The 12,855-nt window shown below is 41.3% G+C and overlaps 1 protein-coding gene across 3 annotated transcripts in view; it reads right to left on the bottom strand.

Moving 5' to 3' along the window:
* Positions 1-12,855, bottom strand: part of FMN1 (formin 1) — a gene marked incomplete at its 5' end in the record, with an annotated part of 348,552 nt that overhangs the window by 139,982 nt on the left and 195,715 nt on the right. For all 3 annotated transcript variants that reach the window (XM_081137909.1, XM_081137910.1, XM_081137911.1), the window contains one exon: positions 7,647-7,734. In XM_081137909.1, coding sequence (XP_080994035.1) covers positions 7,647-7,734 — 88 coding nt within the window. The remainder of the gene's footprint in view (positions 1-7,646; positions 7,735-12,855) is intronic.

Genomic DNA, 12,855 nt, shown 5'->3' with positions numbered 1-12,855 from the left:
AGAATATGCCTTTACTATGCAGGATAAAATGATTAAAATTCAATCTGCTTAACTATTTGCAGTTATTCAAAATAATCAGTATTGCTGTTGAAGTCATAGCAAAATGAATTTCTAGAAAAAGAGAACTCTGGAACTTGAAAAGTCATTATCTTCAAAGAAAAAAATATATAAACATAAAAAGAAAAGAAAATCTAATGTAAAGACTTACTCTTTTGAAAAGATATTAATAACTGCAATCTGACACTGCATTGCAGAACTAAGAAGGGAAGCAGAGGTACCAGGAATGAAAAATCAAACAAAAGTTGCCTCCAGACACACCAAGAATAAGAACTATCCAGGGAACATACTTCGCAATCTTATCCACACTGACAAATGCCTGCCGGTGCCATGTTAGTCAATACAGACCTTAATCGGGGCTTTGATGGAAACAGGAGGCAAGTGTAAAGCACACAGTGAACAGGAGCTGGCTGGGAGTTGGAAGAAACAACCCCAAAAGGGACACTTATCTAATCTCTTCTTCCAAAACCTCAAAATCACTCAGTCTTATAAAGTAAAAATCCCAATTCTTGCCCAAGTCCAGGCACGTACTATATGCCTGGAGGTGCCCAAGGTGCCATTTTATAGGTGCAATTAAAATTGTCCATGGTTCAAACCTCAAAGAAGGGATACGACACCGAATCCACACCGCCCCCCCTCCTTCCTCCCTCTGCTCTCCATAGGGCAGTGGAATGAGAAACAGTTTGGGTTAAGCTGCTTCTGTTCTTCCATTAGTTCTGGTTCTTTTGAGCCAAAATTACATTCCAGGCAGATTGGATGGTCTCAGCCAGCGCCTGAAGGTAAAGTACAAAGAAAGGCCACCCTCTGCTTTCTGGACGCAGCTCCGAGGGAAGGAATGTACCGGGGTTTAGGAAGAGCTGGGCGGGAACCGCTCCTCAGGTGTTTCAGACTCGAGGGAGGACCAGGGAGGTGGGAAAGGGACGCGCGGGAGGAGAGCTACTGTTTATATTCATCCCAAGATTTTTTTTAAAAACTGAGCTCTGCCAATATTTAGTAAGTGGATTGACCCGGCGCCTTCATTCAGTATGTCGGCAGGTCACGATCACATGTCACCTTTGGTGGGTAAACACCTTCATACGTGGCATCCTCACTTGTTCTTTTACTTTCAAACATATTGTGATGGGGGGGGGGGTAAATAAAGGCTTCTGATTCTAAAATCTGGTTTTAACTAAATTTGACAAAACAAACAAGTTGGCTTCAAAAGGTTCCTGCAGAGAAACCCCAGATTGAAGATAATCCATCAACAGGAAGAAAATGACGGGGCAGACACTTTGATTGTTAGTACAAGTTCTTCGTCAGTCATGGAATGAATTAAAAGCAAGGGCACTCCAATCAGATTTGCCAAGACTCTGACCTCCATAAATTATAACAGAATTTACCTAGGGACTGTTTGAAATCTGGGTTTAAATCCACTATTGTTAATAACGAGCCTCACCTTATTTATATATTGAGCCTTGAGATATTAGCTAGTGAGAACCCAAAGCCACGAAAATTAGCAAGATATTAAAAATTATTAATCTTACTTTAATCCATATTTTTGCATATGTTTTATAATGTGAATATGAGTTCTGTCACACATTTACATGATGTACATGTTTTAGAAAACATACCTTGAGAAGCATGCTCTAAAACTTTTTATTGACAGGAGTACACAGTACAAATTTTGGAGACCAACTGCCTTTGGGTATAGGGTGTTCTTTGGAGACTAATTGCCTTTGAGTATAAGGTCTTCTAGGCTAGAGTCACAGTTCCTCAGGAAAGTCCTGGACAATTCATGGAGAATTTCAGAAACCTAGTCAAATTAATTATGTTTTAGCCCTGGCCGGGTGGCTCAGTTGATTGGTGCATTGGCCCCCTACACCAAAAGGTTGTGGGTTTGATCCCTGGTCTGAGCATGTACTGAAGGCAAGCAATCGATATTTCTCTCTCACACTGATGTTTCTCTCTCTCTTCCTCTCTCTCTAAATATCAATAAAAACATATCATCGGGAGAGGATTAAAAAAATTAATTATGTTTAGGACAATTAGCATAAACCTGGACAGCTATTTCTAGAAATTATTAGGCAAAAGTGAGCAAAGTCCAGTGAGCATTCTCAGATCTGGGGTTCAGACTCCGAGGCATACAATTAACTGGCACCCTCTTCCATGTTAATTTAGAATTTACTTTTTAAACAGAAAGATAATCTTTGATGCTGCTGAACTCCCAAACTGAGATTCCAGACCAGTAGAAACTAAACTGAAAAATGTTTTATTTTGATGTTAGATTAAATGTTATAAATATAAATTCTGAGTGTACGGGAAATTGCCAAATGAGTGCCAGGAGGTTTCTGGCACCTAGTCTGTTGCAATGCATACGGAGGTTTATATCAGGAATAGTCAACAGCAATTTTCCACCTCCCCTGGGAGGAGAATAAGAGGAAATCACTAACGTGGAATGAAAACACTAATTTGCAATCATGCAGGCAGTAACTGTGTCCAAGGATGCCAAAATGCTTTTAAACACAAGTCATCCAGTTTAGTGGACGGAAAACCGGCGAGAAGTAAATCACTTATTCAGAGCCTCTCCCGGCCCACATCCGAGCGCCGTGGGTATGACCGTCAGCCTCCCGAAGCTGCTCTTCCTCCGAGACCAAGGTCCCGCCTTTAGCCGAGCGCGCTTTAGACGGCAGGCAGTGCCGGGCTCGGCTTCCTCCCACGAGGTGCCCAACCCGTCTTGGGTAGAGAGAAGCAGATGACAGTGGTTACCTTTTGGGGGATCTTACATCTCTAACCTAGCCCTGTCTACTTAGCATCGGGCTGGAATTTTCAGATGCTCACTGACCACTTCGGCTTAAATGTCTCCGGTCATCTCAGGCTCCAAACACCCCAAACTGAATTGGCCTTTCTGCTCCTACCCAAGCTTTTCCTCTTCTATCTCCAGTTTATGTTTCCGGCATCATAATACACATTCTTCTTAAGGCCAGAAACCCAAGGTACACATAAGACTTCTTCAACACTGCTTGCATCTGATGTAGTTAACTAGCAATTCTCTCTCCAAATATCCCTGGCATATGGTCTCCTCCTCTACATTTCTACAGACACAGCCTTAGCTCTGGTGTTCATTTATCTCAACAATCCTGATCCCTTTCTAACAAATTTATCTACTTTCAGTATTATTTTTTTCCCCTACTCATTCGACAGACACTCAGGCACAGTACAAGGTGCTAGGGACATATCAGTGAGCAGTCTCCCTCCTGGAGACTATATTCTAGAGACGAGCATAAATGAGAACATGAGTAGATGAACAAATAAAACATTAAGTGCAGTGTAGAATAGAGGAGAGTTAACCTAGGTGACTTAAATTAGGGAGGGGGGTTTGGAAAGGCCTCCTTGAGGTGACATTTATGCTAAAACCTAGTGAAGAAAATGAGCTCACTATAAAGAGTGGGGTGGAAAGGTATTTTAAACAGAGCGAACGTGCAGGGTTGTTCATTTGAAATGTGCTGTGCCTTCAAAGACGCAGAGGAAGGAAAGAACGTGGCCCTTTTAAGGAGTGAAAGAAGATCACTGTGAGAGGGCAGTGAGAGGGAGGCAAGCACAGCCAGCTACAGTAGGAGACACGAGCTGTGGCCGGAGCACGGGAGGCCGTGGAGGCCAGTCTTCCCCAGCCTACAAGATATTTCTGCACAAACAATCAGATCACAGCACTGCCCGTCTTAAATTCTGTCTCCCTATTATTGATGAGATAACATCCAAACTGTGTGATGAGATTCAGAGCCCTTCCTGCGCTGGATGCTGCTTGCCTTTAGCCTCGTGCCCTGAGACACAGTCACACGTAGTCTATATCCTCGAGCTGTACCTCCTTTTCACATGCCTTCTTTCAACTGGAAAAGCTCCTTCTGAGTGTGATGACCATTGTTTCACCCTCTAAGGCTCATCTGAAATTTTACAGGTGGAGACAAGATATTGCTTTGTTATTTCATAGGCAACTCTATTATGATCTTGGGCTGCTTTTGACATCTCTCCTACCATCCTGTGAACTCTTGAGAATGTTAGAGTCTAGAGCTTATGTATTGTGGTCATCATGGTGCCTGATGCAGAGCTGGCCTTCAAAGCATGTTTACTATGAGAGAGAGAGGGAGGGAGGGAGAGGGAGGGAGAGAAGGAGGGAGCTTGGGGAGGAAAGGAGGGAAGGAAGGAAGTTTTGTCCAAATACACTAATACACATTCAGAGTCCGTCTAGTCTAAGGTTTAGCTTCCTTTTTAAATCAAGTTAAATTCAAAAGACAATTATTGAACGACTTTTCTATATGATGCGTTAGCCCAATTAGTTGTAACAATGTTTAATTATCAGAGAAAGTCTTAGCAAAGAAATGCAACATGACATAGTGGAAGGGACACTGGCTCTCTACTTGCAGATATAGGACCTTGAGGTATACAGCTCCCAAATTTCACTGCTTGAATACACATCACAGGCAGTATCTAGTGGACAATGGAGACGTGTCCACCCTACAAATGAGGAAAACAAGGTTGCTTTTTAAGACTTGAACCAGTGAAAACTGAATTATCCATCTGTGGGAGGTAACTGCAGATTGAAATACTCCAAACTATTATCTAGGTGAGCAACCTGTAGTCTCAGCAAAAGGGAAGATGGCATAAACAATAAATAATGCCAAGCAGAGATAAGTGATACGGAGGTAATAATGAACAGATATAAATATTTTCATCATGACAAAGGGCAATTCTCAAAGTGAACACACTGGCAGTATGGTTTATACATCAGCTCCTTGTGAGTTTGAGAAGTGCAAGTTAGTGCATTCGCCTCTATGCAGTGAAAAGATGAACACATGACCAGAAGGCTGAAGAACAGTCCCTGAACCGTGGTCATCTCACCGTGGCCGTCGTGCTGTGCGACCTTGCCTGGCTGCCAGCGGGCCTGCCCCAATCGGATCTCACTGCAGCCACACCCCCCACATTAAAACAAACGTTTTAGGCCAACGTCAGCACAGGGAGCCCTTTCATCAGGATGACAACACAAGGCCAAGTGCATTCCATTCACGACCAGACACGGACTCAGAATGAAATGTAACTGACATAGCCCGGCTCCTAAGTGACCTTCAGATGCCAGTGTCAGTCAAACGATTCCAAAGAAAAATTAAGCTCAGGTTATACTGCCTTATTCATCTGGAATGCATTACTGAATGAAGACATGAAATGGAGCTTGGGAGCCAACTCTGTGGTGGCTTTCAGAGACGCCCGAAGCGGGAGAAAATGAAAATGGCACCCACAAGTCCTAGGAGTTTGCAATGCGACAACTGACCTTTCTAATGCTAAAATGTAACTACTCCGCTGCTTCACATGAGCACGTTCTTGTCCAGAGTAGACTTGGAAAAGTCTCTTATCCAACTCACAATGAGCAATCAACCCAATAAGGCTAGATATCCACGGGGAGGTTTACGGTCCTGAGTTGGTAACTGGACTATCACATGGCTAGAACGACGCTTGTCCACACGGCAATCGGATGTACTACAGCGGACAGGCCGAAGAGCTGAATCAAGTCTAAGGTGCTGCTGCCAGTGTGAAAACTCATACCCGTATTGCTATGCACCACGGTGATGAAAGCAAGCATGCTTGGCTTTCACCAGGCTTATGAAGAGTGCCATTATTTAGGACAAGACTCTACCACTGAACCTAAAGAATTGCTAATTTCAAGGGCTGCATCAAAAATGTAAGACTATAAACTTCCCTGCTGATATTTTTCTGTTTTTATTTTTTTCAGTTTTCCTCTGACCTAACATCATAATCTCCTGGTTTGAATTTACCCAAAACTCAATTCTTCTAGAAGACCTAATGCCTAAAGTCACTAAAGAATTCCTTTCTGATGGGAGGCCTTTTTAGCTATTCTCTGCCCCTAATTCAAATCAATTATTGCAACATTTTTGGAGGTTTAATATTCATACTTATGTATTCAGTTATATTATTAAGCTTAATACTCTGTGACTATCATCTAATTCAGGATATTTTTAGTTTTATGTGGAATTTTTAATGTTTTCAATAAAGCAAAATTTTAGGCTCTTTACAAAGCTCCTTTGAGAGGAAAAGTAGTGTGCTGAAGTATTGTGTCTTTCAGTTCAGGCCCTATGCAAGTCTTCTGCTGGGTACCAAAGTAAAATAACTTTGAGGCAACGCATACTGAAACCTGAAGGGCAGTGTGGTTTGAGAGTGTCTCCACAGTTAAACTCATGCTAAATTCTACTGACAGTATCTATAGGAGACTGCATTACCACTCAGAAAATACTGTCAGTGACATGTTAAAATAAAGGTTTCCATTTAATTGATTACTGAGAAAGGGGTGTATTGTTTTCAAGGCATGGATTTAAAAAGATAAGATGGTTCTTAGTCTACTTCTCTACAGACTAAGAAAAATATATACAGGTAAAATTTCCTCTCTTTAAATGTCTCATTTCAAACTGAGCCAAAGACAACCAAATTGAAATAGCATACTTTGAAAGGAAGGGATAAAGCAACAATGACATAACAAAAGATGAAAAGAAGCGTTTCTCCATAATAGTATCCCAACTAATGAAGAAATGATGGCATTAATATATTATTATTTGAAAACTTCTAATAAAATTATGAATCTAGGCAAAGATCTTTAATGCTCACTAACAACATCATAAAGAGGCAGCCAGACATTATATACTTCATAGAATATACAATAGCATCTATGAAATATTTTCCCCGCTCAGATTAAGTCTCTAGATCAAACTAACACTTTACAAGAACCACAGGGGACAGAAGAACATAATAAATAAAAACATGGCAATACAATCAGCAAAATCTTGTGGGAAACTCCATAGCGACAAGTGACATGGTTTCTTCAAAAAATTAATTGCAAAGAGGGGGAAGACGGATGATAGAAACCTCTAGATTAAAAGAAACCTGGGAGACACATCAAAGGCAACGCATGAAATTTCTTTGGATCCTCAATCAAGCTAACTGTAAACAAAAGAATGAATTAGTGGGTATATAGACAATCAGGGAAATTATAACTACATATTTGATGATGTTGAGAAATCACCGAACATCTTTTTTAAGTGCATGATCATGGCACTGGAGTTATGCCTGAAGACGTGTCCTTATCTCTCAGCCCTGAACTAACATTTTTTAACCAATGAATTATGTCTGGCCAGGCCAATGTGGCTCCACTGTTGAGCATCGACCTAGGATCCAGGAGATCGGGGTTCGATTCCCGGTCAGGGCACATGCCCGGGTTGCGGGCTCGGTCCCCGGTGTGGGGCGAACTGGAGGCAGCCGATCAGTGACTCTCTCATCATTGATGTTTCTGTCTCTCTGTCTCCCTCTCTCTCTGAAATCAATAAAGATATATTTTAAAAAAAAAGAATTATGTCTGAGTTTTGCTTCATAATAATCTGGTTAGTGGAGAAAGGGTGCTTCAGATGAAATAAGAGTACAGCGATAGTTTTGTAGCTGGGCAGTGGACACATAGGATTCATTATGGCATCCTAATTTTTTATAAGTTTGAAATCTTTCACAATAAAATGCTGCAAAAATTAAAAGTTTGGAAAGGAGTGATGGAGAAGACTCACCCTGCTGGATATCCTTCATTTCCAAATGCAGACTAGATATCAAGATTCCCACAGTTTGAGATCGTTTTCCATCCAATAACTTGATGATCTGGAATTTAAACATAAAGTTAACACAAGTTCAAATGACCCAGTAATCTTTCAGAAGCATATCAAAAACATTAAGATTTTTAGCTACTCTGAAAGCTCAACTAAACTGATGCTATATTCGCTCTATTTTAATAACCCTTTAATTTAAAAGTAACTTATCCACAACTATAAATATTTTAGAAAATGAAGAAAAAAACACTGCCCCAAATCCCACCAATGTAATAGGAGCATTAAAATCTTTATATTTTCCTCTAATCTTTTATTGAAACACATCTTAACTAAGTTGTAACTGCAATATAAGGCCATTTTATATCCAGCTTTTTCATTTATCATCAGAATATTTTCATGTCGCTACTTTTTAAGTCACTTGGTAGCCTCCGTTCCTGGCTGTGTCATCTGCTGAGTGGTGTAGGGGAAAGATCACTGTGCTCTTGGCTCAGCAGTTTATCAGTGATGTGACCTGGAAAAGTGACTGAATCGCAAGGTATTCAACTTCTTCAACATGAAGTAGGGCCAACTTAGCCTGTACATTTATTCTAGAGATTAAGTGACAATGTGTGTAACGCACCTAACACAGTTCTTGACAAATCACCTACACCTTCCATATTCACGTTATTAAACAGTGTGCACTGGTGATCATAATGATTATCTGAAAAACTTTTAGAATTCGAAGTTGCCTGAGATTGTCTGACATTTAACAGTCTGCCATTTATATAGTAGGAAATTTAACTAATATATTTTTTTTAAAACCTCAGTATTTGAAATATAAAAGTTATAGCAAATCATTTAGTAATTCAAAAGTTTAATCAATCAGCACCAACCCACTCTTTCAGCATTCTGGTTGTTATTATCCGGTGCTATTTTAACAGTTTTTAAAAGTTGTCTGGCCCAAGTCAAAGGTTCCCAGCAATATAACAATCTAAGTAGAAATACAAATGAAGCTAAGAACTGCAGCCATGAAACAATGGCTTTCAGCGTTAGCATGCTGAGCTGTCACGGCCCCTTGGCCAGCTATAGAAAGTGACTGGCATCATAGTCTTGTGACTAAAAATTCCAGGACTCATTGAAAGGTGGGGTTATTGAAAAAAAAGTCAGGAGATCAGCCTCCTGTTCCTAGGCCTGCCCTGACTCATCATCATATCAATGCTGAAGCGCAGTCAGTCCCATTCAACAGCATTCACCAAATGCAGACTCCTATGCAAGTGTACTGTGAGGGATGCAAAGATTAAAAATATAATGTATATGTATCCATTTTTTAAATATATATGAATATGTTTATATCCTCATTCAATGGGAGCTCAAAGACTAGTTTAAAGGGAAACATATAAATAAGTCTGACACAAGGGAGTTATTTACAGGGGTCGGGTAACATGAAAAGTTTCTAATTATTCTTAAGTATATGATCCCTAAAAATTCCAGGACTCATTGAAAGGTGGGGTTATGAATGAGATGGCTGTTTCAGGCACAGTCTTCCCTGGATAACTTGAAAGAAGACCCCAAAGTGCTACATTCAGTGCATTTTTCCTGCAACAAAAGTCTAGGTCTCACCTTTAGAAAACCTCCCCATAAAGAAGAGCTGAGAGATAAGCTCTGCAGACCATGAACCCGAAATGATTCTGCAACCCATCTTCTGGTTGTCCATATATATAAAGGCTCTATCCACTCTGCATGGCCACCAGGGTGAAGGCTCCTCTAGGCACTGAGACCAGCCAGCAGTAGGGCTTTCCCCCTGTAGAGGACCCTGAGGCCAGTCCACTATGCTTGATTGTTGGATATTGGTAGGAGTCCTGACTTTATTGCTCCACAGCTTCATAACATGCATTTCAAATGAATGGTTTTCCAAGTATATGTGGAACATAGGCAAAGTAATGCCTTGAGGTTCCCAACATGACTTCCTTCCATGTGAATTCTTGGAAAAAAGGCTATTTCAGGAAGATACTTCAGAAAACATTTATGGAAGAACATGAGCTCTTGTACGAGTTTGCTATCCAATTCGTACTCTGGTTGAAGTGGATTTTGGAATCATTTAACCCTTAGTATTAAATAAACCTGCAAATGTTGCCTAAGTTATCCTTCTGCCCCTGGATTGGCCCAGAAGCCCAGATATTTAAGGATGGACTTTACTTGAAGAGAATGTTCACACTTTTAAATTTAAAAATTACTAAGGTTACATTTCATACAAGGTAAACATTTATAACCATTTTCTATCACCAAACAAACCAAACACATCCTACCTCAGCTAACTGCAACATAGGCTAAACTTCTCGTGCTATTCCTATACTATGACTACTCCCCAGACACATTTTTCATTCTTTTTGACCTCATGTAAAAATTACTTGATTTGTTTAATCCTCAAAATCATTTTCGGGTATTAAGTAACTTTTGGCACCAAAGCATTTTATTGTCTGACTTAAGTTCCTCCTGCTTCCATTTCAATCTTTTTCTGCTCCCAGGAAAGGCAGGCGGTAGCTGGCCTCACTATCTCCAACACAAAGCTCCTTCATAAATCTCAAGACTATCATTTTTTGTTTACAAGAGACGCTTTACATCGATCCTTAAAAGTTCATTTTTGAGAAACATTAGTAAGCCCTCAGTTTATCTTTGTCCTATCTGGAGTCAGCTGAACTTGGCAGCACATGGCCTCCTCCTAGGTGCAGTTACAGTCTGGAGAATGCAATTTGTGCAGCATTCCACTGACCTACAAGATGACCTTGTGCAGGGGCAAATTCACAGGTTGCGTTAAACCCTATTAGACATGCCTAGTTTAAGGCCAAGCCTTTCCAGACCCCCGCCACATGCTAGGATTAGGGATGTCACACATGCGCACTATTACATCGAGAAGGAAGTCTCACAATGCCTTCCAGAGGGGGAAAGCAGGCCCACACCCCACACCATCCAAATCTGCACCGTGAGCCAATGTATCCATATTATTATTTCTTACATGTGTGGATTTTTAGGAAAACCTGCCTCTTTGAATAAGAATTAAAGCAGAAATGGGAAGAAAGATTTGCTACACTGGAAAAACCACACCCTGACTACTCAGCTGGAAAAGTCTTGCCAGACAGACTGAGAAAGAATTCCTGCCAGGTCCAGTGGGACTTTCACATCTACATAAAATCCATATATATATTCAGCTTTCTGCCTGAGCTTGGAAGACATGTCCAGAAGCAAAAATAAAAAATAAACGGTCTGAATACACCATGAATATTGGAAGCGTGCTCAGCCGAGTGAATTTGGCACAGCTACAAAATTAAGATAATCATAGGAGCTTTCTTCTTCCAAGGAGCCTTCCCCAGCTGAAAATGAAGATGATTTCTATACCTCCACTCTCACTAGACACCAAACACACTCAAACCTACACCAGATCGAGTGGGTATTCTGTTCTTTGGCTTACACCTGGCTGTGAATTTTCTCAGTTTCAGTCCCAGGATTTCCATCTGCAATGAAGTTGGCTTTGTCATAGAGCCTGGAAAATAGGCTCTAGGTCTAGGTAAATATGGCCACACGAGTTATCACCAATGAACCTCTCCTGGGTACTCTACGCAAATAAGGGCATGTTGTTCCCTTTTCTGTCCACATCACACTCCCCCTGCCAAGAGCAAACAAGTAAAGAACCCACATACATGAGCAGCTATTTGCTTTCATGACAATGATATATGTGTGTGTGTGTGTGTGTGTGTATAAAATATCCAATTGTAGAACACTTTTAACATTAGAGAACAAACAAGTACATGGTTTGCCTCTCTCAGGGAGATTGAACCCCACAGTGGAAAATATACAGAAAGTAGACAATCTGACTCTCCAAAGGAAAATTCTAAAAAAACACTATTTCTATTTTTGTACCTCCAGACTGGCAATATCGTTTGCTTAAGCTTCACATCAACACTCACTGAATGCCACTACTTGGCAAAAGTACAGACTTTAAGAGGCTGGATTAAAGTACACGCGCTACTGACGACAAGTCAGCCTGCCTCATTAGCAGTAATCTTCTGCATTTCTAAGTCACTGGCTTCCAAAGGGATCAAGGTGCTCTCATAACGACTGTGGCATTTATCCGGAACACATTCTTGTCGAGTAGGTTGGGAGGCAGGTAGAATCCTGTTAGAGATGTCGACATCGATGCAGCCATCCTAAGGACTACCAGCTGGGATGATCGAGCCGATAATTTACTCTAGATCCCTCCCCATCATATCTATAAATTAGTATGGGGTCTCACTTTGGCTGGATTAGAGAGCAGTGTCTTCTGGGGATGAGATACAGTATATCAAGGGGACATCTAGGTTTAATTTTACTCTCATTTGTCACCCATTCAGATATCACTAAATTGTAAATTCTTATTCTATAAGTAATAAAAATCTAATTTGGAAAATAGAGTGAGAATTTCCCAATGGGAGGAAATTCCAAGAAGTGACACAAGATGATGCAAGGCCATGAGGCATGGTAGCCCACAGACGCAGGCCTTATATACAAAAAAACCAAAACATCCTGAGAGGAAGCAACTGACACAACCCCACTTCACAGCAGTGGCTATTCTTGTGCCCTCCCTGCCATTTCTAGTGTAGCAGTGACTAGAGATGAGACAGATAAGCCACTACCACTCCCAGCCAGTACCAGGAGCGAGGGCCAGCTGGAGGAGCCTGGCGGGCCGGAGCTGGCAGGTTCTTGCTGTCTCCTTAGGGAGGGCGAGCTCTTCCTTGGAAACATGCAACTGTTTCTTGGCAGGTGCCCAGGAAAATAAATGCTGACTCAGCTTCCCTGTTCCCCTCTCCCGTGCTCTGCCCCCTGCCACTCTCTGGCACCACACCCAGAGAAGCTGGCTCCATGGGGCCACGTTAGGAAATGTCACCTGACTTGGTACAAACAAGCCCTCACCGCCAACGGCCGTCGTGGCTGGGTTTGCTGCTGGGTAGTGGCCTCCGTCGGCTGCCTGAATAATGCCATGAAAATAAGCTCTCCACACGCAGCCTGATTATCTGTCCCACTAAATGTTTCGAGGCACACTGAGCTTCACTGTTCTGTCAGACTGTTAAGTCTGACTCTCTTCCATGGCCTTATTTTTGGGGACACATAAAATTGCTCATATGAAGTTTACTTTAAGGATTTAGGCTCTTCACCAAGAAAT

Source organism: Miniopterus schreibersii, assembly GCF_964146895.1.
Source record: "Miniopterus schreibersii genome assembly, chromosome: 1".
NCBI classification, from domain to species: Eukaryota; Metazoa; Chordata; class Mammalia; order Chiroptera; family Miniopteridae; genus Miniopterus; species Miniopterus schreibersii.
Note: the sequence above shows the minus strand (reverse complement) of the source record. Positions and strands in the feature narration are given on the sequence as shown.